We start from the raw sequence: 15,723 nt of genomic DNA, 5'->3' as shown, positions 1-15,723 counted from the left end.
TTATCCTGGTGGGTATTTCATACCCCTACACACCACGGTATTAGTTGCACCTAAACCCCCCCCCAGCCTTAATTCCTAGCTGCGCCCCTGCATTTAGGTACCCAAAACAGCCACAGAAAACCGAGAACTTTGTCACGACGCGTCAGCTAGGGAGTTGAATAAGGTGGTTTACGGCTCAGGAATTAGGGAATCAATCTTGGGGGCTGTGAGCTAGCTAAGCACTCAAATCGATGTTTCTTTCTAAAAGCTAAAGAAAAAATTGAATGTGATGGACCATCGTGTGAATAAACCGATTGGTATTTATCAGGTATAAATAATAGGAAGGAAATCACAGGAATAACATTTTTGCCATAACATTGTATTAGTGGGACAGATGTATTGCTTTTTCTGAACTTTTGACTTCGCTGGATAATCCCACATGTTTTTTGCAATAATACATGTAAACAATGTACCTAAATTAATTTAATACGAGGAGAGAATCGTTGTTAACGGCTTTCGGGAGCAGCTGCGTGCCGTGCAAGCCTTCGCGTCCATTACAGGCCGCATCATCAGGCGATGAATGAAAAATTGGAAAAAGGTTGTCAATTAATATACAATTTCCAATCTTCGAGTCTTCTGGTGAATATCCTCCCCGTAAAGGCTCGAAAGTCATCAGCTAGCGTAGTGGTAGTAGTAATTAGTGGATCATCGTTGTATTATTATCGCCTCTCGCTGCGAAAACCTACGTGGAGAGAATTCTCCAGGCTTTTATACGTTCGAATTGGAAGAGCACTCAGTTTCTGTCTTGAGCAATAACTTGTCCTTTCCTTTGAGCATTTTTGCAAAATACTCTGCAAACATACTAAATGATTTTTACCCAAAAAAATTAACTGCACCTAAGGGTGGAAAATGCGCATTGGTCACTCTTCAGATTTAGGAAATAGCAATCATCCTTAATACCTAAGTTCACAAGAAAAGCAGGTTCTGCAGACACAGCCTATGTTCTTCCCCAATTGAGATTTTATTCGTATAATCACTGGTCCGTTGAATGATACCTATTTCACCCGCTACGCCACCGGAATGATTGTGCTCTCAAGCAGTTTATATGTCCAAAATGTCGATTGAGTTCACCAATGTCACAAAGAGAGAAAATTCCAGTCTATGTGAGTCGTGGGCGAAACATACTTCGGTAAAAATGAGGAATAATTCTTGGTTAGCTGTGTCTTATACCAGGGGCGCAGCTAGGAATTAAGGCTAGGGGGGTGGGGGGTTTCAGGCGCAACTAATACTGGGGGGCCCTGGGAGTATGGCATACCTGCCAGGGTAAGCGGGAGATACGAGGATCCTACCCCAGAAAAAAAATTAAGTTAATGGTTCAAAATTGTGAGCTTTACGGCCTTCTTAGTGATGTTTTATTAATCCTTATACTATTCTATACGTAATATTAATCCAATTACATAAAACAGATTAAACTTCAAAAATTGTCTGAGCTCTGGGGGAGGTTTTATCCCCCAAACCCCCCCCCTCGCTGCGCCACTGCCTTATACAATATACACGTTGTCTTACTGCGTAAAGCTTGTATATTCCCGGTTGTATGAGAACATTACGAGTCATCATTTTAATAAATTAAGTCGATAGAAAATTTTAAGTACAGACTTATCCTCAAGTCATCTGCATCGATTGAGTTTATGTCAAGAATTTGCTTATACAAAATGAAAAAAGTATGATTAGGTACTTGGGATTCGAATCCTTCCAAAACTTCGTTGATAATGGCTTCCGGGTGCAGCTGCGTGTTGCGCTTTGTCGTGCAAGCTTTCGCGACCGTTGCAGGACGCATCATCAGGCGATGAATGATTTCATTCATCGCCTGATGATGCGTCCTGCAACGGTCGCGAAAGCTTGCACGACAAAGCGCAACACGCAGCTGCACCCGGAAGCCATTATCAACGATGCCCCTCGCTGCGAAAACCTACGTTCAAACCTTCCAAAACTTCTCCGCAATAGGGTACTCTACTTCATCAAAGAAAACGAAAGGCATCGATTGCGATTCGTTAACCACCATTAGTGTATTCATAATATACAAATTATTTGATTTTAGAAATACCGGTTTAGTCGAATGGCAATGGTCAATTTTATCCTCATTTGAAAAAGGCCAGATTGGCAGCCATGCGATGCCACTCCACGTGACGTCACAGGGACCTAGTTTCTACACGAGAGGATAGGAGTTTTACATTGTCTGAGATTACCAATGCATGCATGAGGCACAGAGCTCAGGGAAACATGTCTTAATAATCACCTATTAAAACTGGTTAAGGTCGAAAAGTTTTCTTCGTTTGATAAGGTATTAATAATCCTTATTTAAGCCAAGTGCTACCAGCTAGCAGGGTACTCTGTTACCTGCTAGCATCCTGCGTCGTATCAGCGCTCAAAGCCTCGCCCCTAGGTTACCTCACTTGCGGCAGCGGGAACCAGAACGACGTCACACGGAGTTTTCCCATCATTCCTACTTAGCCGTCGCGTTTTCGCGCGCTTGAAAATTTTCACTTTTCATTTAATCGCGAAAGATATCGTCATTGAAAAATCTAAAAGCGTGAAATACGTACTCCAGGAGTAATAATCTTTCGATTCAGGCAATTAAAATTATAGGAAACCACCCTATTATGCGCATGGAATAAACCTACTCGGCTCCGGAACCACGTCTTCATCAAGCCTGAACGGCAAGTCCAAATATGAACTTAAAGACTTGCCACGAAAAGCCCGCAATAAAACACTGCGACTGCCCAACGTGTGCGTGGACGTGAATTTCCTCAGCGCATTCTACCCGCTATGGCTTTCGCCCCTTGAGTTCGACTCCCTTTCCGCAAGCCCGGCCGCATTCCCGTCATCTACGGCTCTCGGTAGCGTAAAGGCAAAGAATGCAACTTGCCTTACGTGCCAATCTTCCAAGTTTTCACCGACCCCGCACCCATCAGTAAAATGGGACGCTTAGGTGTCTACATATTATTTAAAATGATAGAACACTGTCTTTTCACCAGGTATATTTACTCTTCTGGCAAGCGAATAATTTAACTGGGGCTATTCGGATGTAAATCGCAAGAAAACGCGAAACGATCAAATGGGTTGGGTTTCTCTACTATCGCCCGCGATTCAAAGAATGTCGAAGCATAACGCAGACAAGACGTTGCCACTGCATGCTACTATGGTGCACCATAGGGGCGGTTAGAAGCATACTCGGCGGCAGTGGGGTAGCCAGGAACTTAAATATGGAAGTAAAGAAACAATTTATAAGAACCTACATCTGGAGTATGCTCCTATACGGAAGTGAGGCATGGACAATGACCGCAGCGGAGAAAGCAAGGATAGAGGCCTTCGAAATGTGGTGCTACAGAAGAATGATGAAAATCAAATGGATCGACCGAGTTAGTAACGAGGAAGTCCTAAGAAGAGTAGGAGAGAAGAGAAGCCTCATGAAAATCTTAATAAGAAGACGGAACAACCTTATAGGCCACATCTTGAGACATGATGGCCTGATGAAGACAATCGTCGAAGGACAAGTGGAAGGCAAGAATGGAAAAGGAAGACCTCGAACAAAATATATGGAACAAGTAAAGAGAGATGTGAAAGAGAAGAAATACGTAGGTGTGAAAAGATTAGCTGATAGGAGAACTGAGTGGAGAGCTGCGTCAAACCAATCCTAGGATTGTTGTTCAGTGATGATGATGATGATGAAGGTGAAAGAAACCTGATCACTGAGAACTATTTTGAGATCTTTTAGTATAAACTTTCAAAACTCCTCAATGTCTAATTGAAATCTTTTGCTCAATAATATGTGAAATTCTTGGAGGAAATTCAGCACAAATTTGACGATGTGGGACGAGCTTGTATAAAACAGTGCCATCAGGGTTCCCACTCTACCTGAACAATGAAATTCACGGCTTTTTCCAGGTTTTCACGGTTATTTTTCACGTTTTCACGGTTTTTTTAAGGTTTTCACGGTCTCAATTTTGCTAAATTCACGGTCCGTTAATAAGCCAACAATAAGAAAATCACTGGCCGTATAGCAACAGAAAATTAACGTACGCGAAAAACGCCGTGAATGTTAACGCCGCAATGAAAAGTGATATCTGTTATGACGTGATCTATCGTTTCCAAAATTCAGGGCCTACTAAAGGACCAGCCTAACCGCGCTCTTGCCCGGACGCCGAATACCCTTCGGACCTTCTTCCGTCCGGACACTCGAGGTCCTTTTTTAATTCCTCGCTGACAATGAGAGATTGTTTTTTGCGCACGTTGTTATTACTGCACAGTAACCGAATTTCCCCCACCCCAATATTTCTTATTTAACGGAAAATATTTTATTTAAATTGTTTATAGAATATAATAAATTGATTCTTTCTTATTCAGCGGAAAATATTTTATGAAAATTGTTAATAGAACATAATAAATCGAAAAACAATTTCATACACCGTATCAGCACGAACCTAAGACGAACACGATTCTAAGACTACCCTCCTTTTTTGGAACTCCACTAGGGGACAATTTTTCTTTATTAATAACGATACGATTATAAAATGAATGCGGAAAAACGATCAATGCTTAATTTTTTTTGCTAGATTGCCTATGTCCCAGGAAACGCAGGATTTTGGCGAGTAATTAAGAAATTCATTAAAGGTTTCAAAACAATATTTTAGATAATAACAGGAATAGTAGTACTTTATCAAGACACATACGTCATATTGTTGATTCGACCCATATCTCTTTCAAAATTCTGAATGTTTGCTCTCCACTCGGAATTTACACTGCTATTATGGATTTCAGTCAGATGTAAAACTCCTTATCCATCAAACACCATTTCCAGTACACGTATTCACGAGAGCAATGTGCATGTTGTGCCTAAAACAACCGCATTCGCCGGTGCAGTGACTGGTTGTGAGATGGATCACGAAGGCCAAAAATAGTCAATTACTTGAATTGTTCCTGTCTAATGAATATATTTTTAATACAATTGAGGTAGTGTGTAAAGCGTGAACAATGTTGCGTTAATCGTCAGCGGCACGCCCACCTGGATCTTCGCCTTCATATCTCTACTTGTTTTCTCCAGGTAGCTCACTCTACCCCTACCCCTACCGTCATGTGCAAGCGGACAACCCAAGGCGCTCTGCAATATTCACGCGCATCTAGCCCGGATTCTTTTCTTCATGTTCAATTATATTCTGTCCATCTCTTAAAGTTCTCAATAGTTTCTTCGGAGGGGCCATGGTCGGAAGACGACTAAAATTAAACTAGTGAAAATGACTTTATTAAACCCACATGGAAAACACTCGGTGGTTCGAAGTCCAGCCACCCCGGAAAGTAGGGAACCACTCGTACGAGGTGAAGTTCGGAACTGATGCTATCGCGTACGGGGGTACGCAGAGCACACTGCAGAGGGCGAAGCGTGACCATAGGACTGCGCCATGAAATTTTTTACCCTAAAGATGCCTATTCTTTTCTAATTAGCGTAGCGCCAGATGATCAGATGAATTCAGATTGTTAGTAGGGAGAAACAAAAATCCTGAGAAGATATCCCTTCGTCAGTAACTCTGACAAGTGAGACTACTAGTAGTAGTATAGCTCGTAAATTGATAACTGATAACAACCTGGTATCATGTTTTCGGAACAAAATGCCGAATTAACTGCCGTAAGCTCAGCTACGAGGATATCGCGTTTCGCCAAAAATCACCATCGTATTTTTCCATCTATTTCCTTGATTAAAATACGTCATGTGTGGTCTCGTTTTTTTTAACGTGCAAATTACTAACATTTCAATCTAATAAATGCATAATAGCAATTACTGAGTATCATTGTTAGATACCTTTTGGGCTAATAGGTGATTCATGCAGCAGTTGACCTCCATAAACTGGGAACTTCGAAGCAGTTAGGCTGAAAAAGGTCAGTTGGTGAGAAGAGGGGGGAGCGCGAAACACGTTTCTATTGTTCTCGTGTAACTCGATATTTTTTTCGAAGCTAAGGTCTTCGTAATAAGATCCCTGCGCGAGCTGGGACCTGTTTTTATTTTGAAGAAGAGGAAAGCGTCAGAAGGGGGGAGGCGAATGGTAAATGGAGGGGGATAAAGGTTCTTGGGAAATGCGCTAATGTTACTTTCCCACGGCACTGAGCTTCTCCCAATGGTAGTTCCATCTCTTGGAGTGGATGCCAACTACGTGCTTGTCGTTATTAGCCATAAATGACACATTGTATTTATTTCGTCTCATTTTCGTCAAACGATGGATGCGGGAAAATTCTGCGTCGGAACCGCGATCTTCAAACGATCAATGCGAGAAACGATACTTCGGGGAACGATAGATGCGGGAAAAAATTAAATTGTCTATAAGGAACTTTATTTGGGACCAGAAACGGCGAACGATCAATGCGGGAACGATAGATCGAGGTTCCACCGTATAACTTTCTTTTGAAAGCGGCAGTGTAATGACTTCTTTTCTCTGCTATTGTAATACTCTGAAACCAAAACTGAATCGATCTCTCTAATCAGAGGCAAATAATGTTCCCTTCTTACCGTTGCTCTGGGACAGATCATCAATGGTCGCGCCGAAGGCGCGAATACTGGGGCTGTACCGGTGAGTCAATTTCACCTCAACCAGCCTTTTAACATTTGCATTAAAAATTGGCGCATGTGTACAAAAGTGTCAGAGTAAAGTGTTGTTTGCGTGAAATTAGAAAAACCTAAGTTAAATTAATTTTGAAAATACATTTGCTTCGGATGAATGTCAATATAGTCTTTTATTTTATTTTTTTTTTGATGTTCAAAAGACAATTCTGTTCTCTTTCAGTTATTGCTTTTATTTTTCTTTTTGCATTATTTGATTTTTTTTCGAAGCATTGAAAAATTGGTAGAATTACTGTTTTCTCAAGAAAAACATTCAGCAGAATTAAAAACACTGGATTAAATTGAATAATGAAAGACATACGAAAGGCTCATAGTCGAGAAATTTAGTAGGCAGTGTAATGTGTTGAATTTAAATGTTTTACAAAATGCCAACAGCCTGGACTCCTACCTAACAATCAGTTAAGGGGATTGAAGCAGTAATAATTGATGGAGTAAGAACGACTTTTTTTCATTTATTGATTTTAAGGAATTTAGTTTTGAGTAAATATTTGAAAACCAGGAAAAAAGTCCCTGGTTTTCATCAGACGGAGCGGAAAGGTTTGGGAAAAATGGAACGACTATGTAGCATAATTAATCGTAGAGGGCGTAACTTGGTGGAAATCCATAATATCACGAATACAAGGATCAAAGAAATAGCAAAGTTCTTGATCCTTGTATTCGTGAGACTATGTAGCAGTTTATATCGCGACGGCATTGAGGCTTTAACGACACAAACAAACAGCATTACCTTAGATAGCACAAAGCGGAGGAACTGGATCACCACCGACAGTAAATAACTCCACACAAACTTTCCGGTTGCGACGTAAAACTGGCAAGTTCCAGGTCGACGCATGCGACAATCGTGTAATGCTGTGTTGCCATAAGCGGAAATCTTCTCTCGTTTTCAGGGCCGCAATGCGCGAGAATTAGTAACGTCACGCCGAAAGCTCGCTGTCACCCGGTTCAAACGCAGGGAGCGTAGTGTCCACAGCGCATGGCGGGTTGTCAAGGCTAGCGGTCTTCCAGTCATAGGATTGAGGGTGTTGAATAAACGTTCAAATTTTTCGACACAATGGCCATATAGATTTAGTTTCGAAAGTGGTCGCTGCAGCCAGTGGTAAGGCTAATTGGGTGGAAGGGGGACTAAGCAGTGACCGAGGGAGGGAAAAACCAAGCCTTTTGAGGAAAGTAAACAAGCTGATGAGAAGTGGTGTCATATTTCAGGAGGGGGAGAGAAAAGGCCTGCGCTGGGGAAAGATGTTTTTTTCTTCAGGCAACATTCGTTCCCACGCTTTTCTGACCCATGCGACCGCATGCGACGATGCTCGCCACAATGAATAGAAGTGCGCTAGCTACGAACGAAGATGAAAATTTCTGGGAAGGTATTATTATCAAGATTGAGAGATTTTTAAGGTTTTAAGACGAAATTCACGGCTATTTCCCGGTTTTTTCACGGTAGAGGAAATTCACGGCTAATTCACGGTTTTAAGGTTTTCAAGGTTGAGTGGGAACCCTGGCCATGGACCCGTTGACTGAAGTGAATTCCCGATATACCTACGGCAGGAGCAATGGAGAAATGAAGAAAGGCAAAATAGAGTTAGCAAAAGTACTTGCAGGTGATTACCTGTAGGTAAGGGCAGGATCCAAAAATCAAAGTGAGCCAAATTTGAAGATCCTGGCAGTATCTTCACCTACTTACTTCACATTTTCCAGCCTGATTGGTATGGTCAGCCTCTCCTCTGGATCCTTCCGGCAGAGGTCAATCAGAGGGGGCCTATACACTCTTAGCTTTCAAGCTCTTATTCAGGGACGACAGAAAATCCTTCTTCCTGACTGAATTTTCTTCCACTGATATATTGCAGATGTTTTGGCAACACCACACTTGCCTTCGTCAGCTCTTGAATGTGAGAGACGAATTCGCAGCCTTGAACCTCTTCTAAATGGATGCATTCAGAGGGGTGAGCTCTCAGAGCACTAACATAACAGCTACAACCTAATTTCGCCCACCATTGCCACATGGCTACTTCCAACCATTATGAGTGCATAAGGCTCTTAAAGAAAACCCACACTCCTCCTTACGTTCGAACTTTTTCTAGTTGCTTCACAAAATCATTGTTGTAGCTTACATTAACTTCATCCACTTTTTAATGATTCACGAAAAAAATACTGCTAAAAGTCATTTATGGAAATCATAAAGCTGCCGTTGGAGCGTCTGATCTCTTAGCATCTCCACATTCAAATGCATTAGATGCAAATGAAAAATTTTAGAGATAAGGAACACTGACAAGCAATAACAGGAAAAGTTATTCTAATACTGAATTGCTCTGATTAAACTCCCTCTCATTTTGCCACAAATCTCAATGAGAAGAGTAATGGACAAGACTTTGATGAACGAATTTCATTTAATCCAACTTCTAATGAAATCCCTTGAAAATTGATGAAGGACTACATGTGACTTAGAGTATTTTAGGAGAAACAAAGAATTTTTTTTAAAGAAGTTGACAATAGAATATGTCATCATATAAGATGAATCTCTCATGGTAAATGTCCTCATTGTGGATACAGAACTTATTTTCCAACCACGAATACTGGAGATTGATGAAGGCAGATGAGACAATTTACAGGATTTCCTGATTACACTCTGGCCATCATAGAAATTTAAGTGAGTCCATGATAAATAAACAGCTTTCTTACCCTTTTTACAGCCACCGGCTGATGAATCAGAGGTCAAATGGTAGTTATGACAAATGGCCATAGGTAGCCAACTTCCTTGATTTTTTTTAAATTCGTGATTGAGGCCTTAATACAATATGATAATATTAAGAAGTTGAAATAATTAAAAATCTGAAATTTTGTTAATTCCAGAAAAGAGCCTTAGCAGTTTTCACGCATCCCATCCGAAATGGGCAGTGTTCACGCCACAGGGAGTCCTACCCTATAATTGCCACTCACTTGGTTCGTTGTTTGTTGAGCGCCCATGTGGGCGAGGGTATGATTGTTGAAAGTTATTGTTTTCGTGGTTGTGGACCGTGAACGGACGAGCAGTGATTCTATCACTGCTTGTCCGAGTGCTGGGTTTAGAGCCGACGTTGCCCAGAGAAAGCCAATGATGGGAGCCCAACATTCAGGTGAGTGGTGATTTGGAGAGTGTAGGACTACAGGTGCATAGAAACATACCGTCCACTAAAATATTCTCGTATCAAGTACAGGCTGGCAGTAAAAGGCTTTAGGAAAGGAGACTTCTAAAGCTACAGTAGACTATGAGGCACAACTTCAGAGACTTTTTAAAGTGGTCACACATGTTTAAGTTTTTTTCTAACTTCCAAAGTCACCTCAGTCCAATGAGGTTCAACAGTATGGAGGAAAAACATGATTTTACAAGGTCAACATTACCATAAAATATTTTTAAAATTAAGGATACCAGATATGATATTGGGTAAAATCATTTTTAAAACTAATGCAAATTACGAGAGACATGCACCAAAAAAAAAACTACCCGTTATTAATATTTTGAAGTTTTTTATAAAAAAGTAATTTCATTTACATATTGTATGATTTTATAAAATCTTCTTAATACTGATTTTATGCAGGTACAGACTTCAAAATGGCTTCCACATATGGATTTTGAACAGATTTTATTCCTTCCTTTAATTTGCCGAAGGCCTCTGCCAGCTCTTCGTCTCCAAGATTCTTCTTTTGCAATTCTTTCACGCTGTTGATGAATTTCTCAACTATGGCCTCTCCCTCCTGAAAAAAAAAATTTACAGTTAAAGTAGATATCCAAAGAAATTTTGAATCACCTCTGATTGCTTCTCTTCCCATATTAATTCCCACTTTGATTTGCAATATGCCTCATTTCTTTTCCTTCCATCTACGAGCTGTGCACTCTTTATTCCCTCTTCTCTGCTTACCAAACATTCCTCCATCACATGCAGTTTTCATCGTAAGTACCAACATAAACCCCCACTAAACTACATAAAATTTTTTAGGCATATCCATCAAAAGGCACTTGGCTCTCCAAATATGATAGCCAATTTGGGATATTGCACATAACAACACTGAAAATGGTGATCATACCATGCGAAATCAGAGGTGTTGATGCCCCACCTCTACGAAATCAGCTGTTGTAATTATGTGATAGTCTACAGCAGATGATCACCAAAATAAATCTTTACACTTTGGAAATCTTTCACCACAAAGAAATTCCCCTATTTCCCAAACAAGTATAGGTTCAAAATGTGGAGCCATGAATAATAATAATGCTAAATTTCACAGAAAAAAGTTATGAGAGTAGCTAGGAAAATTCAAAAAGCATTGGCATACCTTCTTGATTTTCCTTCGAGCAGCATCTGAACTTTTCTCCTGGCTAACAACTGCATCCAAATCTTCCAGCTCTTCCTGTTTCAGCTTAGCAAACTGATTAAGAAAGAGAAATTTGTGAAGAAAACTGAAGAGAAAGAGACAACTGCTAGCATATTATTTTAAGAAAAGGAATTCTGTGGCCATACTGAAAGGACCAGGATTAACAAATGGGAGAACAGCTCATTTCAGCTGAAACATTGATCAATAATTATTTATTCACAACTGTTTTTGAGGCTTCAAGACTTATATTGAGGCTTTTCTTATCTTCCCTCACGATTCCTTTACCACAGGGCTCTATTTGAAACCCAGTCTTTCAAAATTTTTTACCGAAATTCCTTGAAAATATTTTTCAACACTGATTTTTTTCTGTTCCTCCTCTGCCTCTCTCTAACAATATTAACGTTTTGCTGGGTATTCAAAATGAAGTACACTTGCGTATGATCATAAAAGGATTTTAAAATCACTCCAATACAATACTAAGTCTTCAGTATAAAAAAATTCTAGCGTGGAGTTAACTTTTACCAAACAATAGATTTTATAACTCCTCAAAACTTCAATGGATCCCAGATAAGAAAGGGAGGATAATATTATGGCTATTTATTTCCATTATTTTGACTTAGAACATGAACAATGGGAGTGAAATATTACACCATGCCTAATTACAAACTACCCATACTACACACAAATGCAGAAAAACATCACCATTTCCCGTATTTTGAACAGAGTCAGATTTTTCAGATCATACTTCACTATGGAGAGTTAAGAGGTAAGATTCCACTAAATATATATACATAAATACTAACTAGCAATAAGACTTTGAGATAGCTTAATCCATCACCATTGGCGTAAGAAAGAAATATGGAGAAGATGAGAATCTAAACTTAATCTGAACATGTGAGAAAACAAATCAGTTCACCAATTCAGGTAACTCAATAAGAGAAAAATAATATTTTCATGGAGTCTCTCACCATAAATAAATGCATCATTCATGTAGAAAGAACTTAAACTGTTCTAAAGAGAATAGTAGAAAAGGGATAGCTTTCAATAATTACCTCAATTACATGGTCAGGAATGGATGCAATTTTAGCCACATGGATCCCAAAGCTTTGATCACAGACTCCAGGCTTAACTGCATACAGTAGCGTTAATGTTCCTTCTTTGCCATCCTCATCATCAGTAATGTGAGCAGTGACATGCTCATTAACAACAGATGGATACTAGGAAAATTGAGAAAACAAAATCCCTTAAAAACAAGACCATTAGCATGAAAAAGAAAAATATCAAGCTACTCATCACTCAACTTCTATAACTATTCACTTTTGTTGCAGAAGTAATCTTCTAATTACACTACTGAGGTACCAGCTTTGAACATGAAAATGCCTCTGATAGTAATGTTTTGACACACACTTTTCCTTGTGAGCAAAACCTAAAAATTAAAAAAAAAACAAAAGACAAGCAATACCAAAATAAAGGTTTCAAGAACTTTGGCAGTTGTTCAATATGCACAGAAAATAAAAGCATTTTTTCCAACCAATATACAAAAAACTCTAACTTCATAAAAAGCTTTTCAAGGAGGGCTTTTAAAATTCAAGATTAATACAGTCAATTGTTTCATGGTTTACTTGTAATGATCTTATTTCCTTTTGTGGTACCTAGAGTTAAAATAGTTGTGGAAGTGAATTTAAATTTCGCAGAAAGAGGCGGAGAGAAAACACTGCTATTGCACAGGATTTTAAAATCAATCCACCCAATCATTTCGCAGAACACTGAAATGAAGGCTACTACAGTTTCAACATTATGAATATTATGGAATGAATAGTGGTACATAATATGAACTCTCACCCACCCCGATGACACATGCAAGAGAACAGAGTCATCCTCATCCCAGGTAGCTCACAACTGAAGGTAACTTTTACTCTGCACAATCGAGGTCAAAGGCAAAAAATCAGTCATTGACACAAAGGAAAGCATCCCAGTATTCTGCCTACAACATTCTATGAAAATGAACACGCCAAATATCTGCTATCCAAGAGTTTAGAGTCATTAGAGAGAAATATAAGCAGGACCACTGTTGGCCCACGTGCATTGTCACGGTTTCCACCGCGACGTCTGTGCCTAGCCGATCAGCTGACGGAAAATTTTCAGTTCCGGGGTATTTTCACAATTTGCAGTGCGCCCACGAAAACAGGTTTTGGCGTTCTACTCCCCCTCACCCCTCCCCTACTCTCCTACCACTCCCCCCTCCCGAAATCTCTCCCGACCATGCCACGTGCGCGCACAAGCTGTCTCTTGCACTCTAGCCAACGACTCAGTGGGTCCTCCCCGCCGTGTCTCCCGATTCACCCGTCTAGGGTTCTTTTTCAGTCCGAGAGTTTCTTTTCTCTCGTAAGACATACTCCACCATGTGGCAGAAGAGGGGGTTCTCTTCCTTTCCCAAGTACGAGGTGCCAGCAGCAGAATTTTCTTTGTGAAATGACAGGAGTCATATTTTATTTATTCTTTCAATCTTACAAAGTGTTGTAAGTTAATGTTGTCGGAGAGTGTGACCCATATGTGTGTGATAAGCTAGAGGAAACTACCTGAATGAAATACACCAAAGGATGAAGTTCGCTATGAAAAAATATTTGACTTAGCCGGGATTCGAACCCGGATCTCCCGATTGCCGGTCAGGCGTGCTACCAGTTACACCACCAAGCCATCTTCTCAGAGCGAACTTCGGGATGGGTTTTACCGAACAAGATGTTGACGTCACAAGTCCACACTGTGTACCTGAATGAAGGCAAAATTTTAGAATGGTGAAAATCTTTGTTAATCTCAGAATGACTGTGAAGTATCATTAAATCTTTATGGAAATGAATCTAGTGTCTGTTAAAATCCATCTTGCCAAAAGAGACTGTGACGTAATTTCACTTAGTAGTGCATCCCATGTATGCACCTGGCACCCTATAATAAAAAACTATCTTCCAACCAAGGTTTTGGGGAACCACCCCATCTCTACCATCGGTGGTGTGTTCACCAGGAATGAGCAATGCCTGGGTAACAGACCGTTTAAGTTTGTAACTCGCGTTTCCTACAATGTGGGAATTGCATCACAGCATGGTACGTCCACAAATGAACAACCACAATCACAAATTCACATGCTCTAGCAGATAAATTGAGATGCAAGAATTAAAGATTGGGAATTCTTATTTGGAGGAAGCAAACAAGAATTTAAGTCACTAGAACCAAGAGGGGAAGAAGACAAGGAAGAAATGAGGGATCCAAATTAGCCAGAGGGAAAGTTGTCCACCTTTCATAAAAAAATAGCTATGAACCTTTCCAGCTTTCCCATTCAGCATTTGCATTTCCTGAGGCTAATATTACCTTGTATAGACAACAAACAGAGGGTCTCCCTGGAGAAATTCACCAATTTATAAACTTGCATGTCAATTCTCAGTAAACTGGCATTCAAATAGAGTAAGCTTACCTTATCAGCTAGGGACGTGAGCTCATGAAAATGCGTAGCAAACAAGGTGAAAGCTCCTACTTCTTTTGCAATGTATTCTGAAATGGCCCACGCAAGACCATAGCCATCATAGGTTGAAGTGCCTCGCCCGAGTTCATCAATGAGTATTAAAGTGTTAGCTGTAGCAGTCTGTAATAAAGAATAAGCATATTTCAATTTTTATGGAAAAACAACAGCTTACAGAAGGGTAATATTATTTTCCTTAATATTGAAAAGACTAAACTTAAAACCTATTTTTACATGAATATTTATTTTACATTTTTTTATGAATACAAGTTTTATGCTATTTAATATATACTAGTGATGGGTCGGTTCGATTCCTCGATACCTCGATTCTCGACCAAGAACCGGAATCGAAAACGAGTACTTGCCAAAGTAAGAAATCGATTCCAATTCCAGTAGTACTTCAAACCACAAAATTATATACGACCACGTTTCCAACAGTCATTCGAATTTTCGCAACACATAATCGTAATAACAAAACACATATCTTGGGTTGTGCGAGTACTCGAAAATTCAAGTTGAGTAGTTGGTACTCAACTCAAGCGTTTCGAGTAGCATTACGAATGTCGAGTCGAGTAGTTAAGGTTACAGAGCTTTCGAGGCTAGTAGGTCCAGCAATCTGCCGACAGGAAGCGCTATCATGAAACTCATCTACACCCATGTCTCATATAGCGCAATTTCGATTAGCGCAATTTCGATATAGCGCAAATTCGTTCCTCGGGGAAACATTGCAACGCAGTGTAGCCTAATCAAAAATTTTAAATGCTCTCGTGATAAAACGTGAACTTGCGCTAAGTACACACGTAATTTCTATCAATTTGCGCATATTAATATTATTTCTTGCCTCCAATCTTCTTTTTTGTTTATATATTAATCGAAATTCATTGCTGTGCAATTGCCAAAAGTATTACTCGTCATTGGGTCCAGATAGCCGGCCTACCGAAGATTTATCTCGTCTCCTTAACAGAATGATAATAAATAATTTAGATCGTTAATTAAGCGTGGCGCTAGTAGAAATGAATTTTTTTTTCAGCCATACGGTTTGAGACGTATTTTTGCCGTCGTAGGTTACCGGGCGATTGACTTCCAGGTAGAGGGTCTACGCTAAAGCCTTCAAGGTCATCGGTATTCACGGGGGAGAAATCGAGCGGTGGCCGAGTTGCGCATGAATAGCATCAACTCATAAAAGGGTCCGCTATAGAGTCTCAAACACAATGGCTTCGTTCCC

At 40.0% G+C, this 15,723-nt stretch overlaps 1 protein-coding gene and 1 non-coding gene across 3 annotated transcripts in view; both read right to left on the bottom strand.

The window, feature by feature from the left end:
• Positions 1-10,133: 10,133 nt before the first annotated feature.
• LOC124166001 (DNA mismatch repair protein Msh2) overlaps positions 10,134-15,723 on the bottom strand; it is a 48,906-nt gene continuing 43,316 nt past the window's right edge. For both annotated transcript variants that reach the window (XM_046543577.1, XM_046543578.1), the window contains 4 exons: positions 14,454-14,621; positions 12,040-12,204; positions 10,949-11,041; positions 10,134-10,372 (listed from right to left, as the gene is read on the bottom strand). In XM_046543577.1, the coding sequence (XP_046399533.1) occupies positions 10,208-10,372; positions 10,949-11,041; positions 12,040-12,204; positions 14,454-14,621 (591 nt within the window). In that variant the 3' untranslated portion in view covers positions 10,134-10,207. The remainder of the gene's footprint in view (positions 10,373-10,948; positions 11,042-12,039; positions 12,205-14,453; positions 14,622-15,723) is intronic.
• Positions 13,613-13,684, bottom strand: Trnaa-ggc. Its single transcript has one exon. It is a non-coding gene; the product is annotated as a tRNA-Ala (tRNA).

The sequence above is a fragment of the Ischnura elegans genome, chromosome 9 (assembly GCF_921293095.1).
Source record: "Ischnura elegans chromosome 9, ioIscEleg1.1, whole genome shotgun sequence".
Classification (NCBI taxonomy): Eukaryota; Metazoa; Arthropoda; class Insecta; order Odonata; family Coenagrionidae; genus Ischnura; species Ischnura elegans.
The sequence above is the reverse complement of the archived record's forward strand: the minus strand, read 5'-3'. Positions and strand labels throughout refer to the sequence as shown.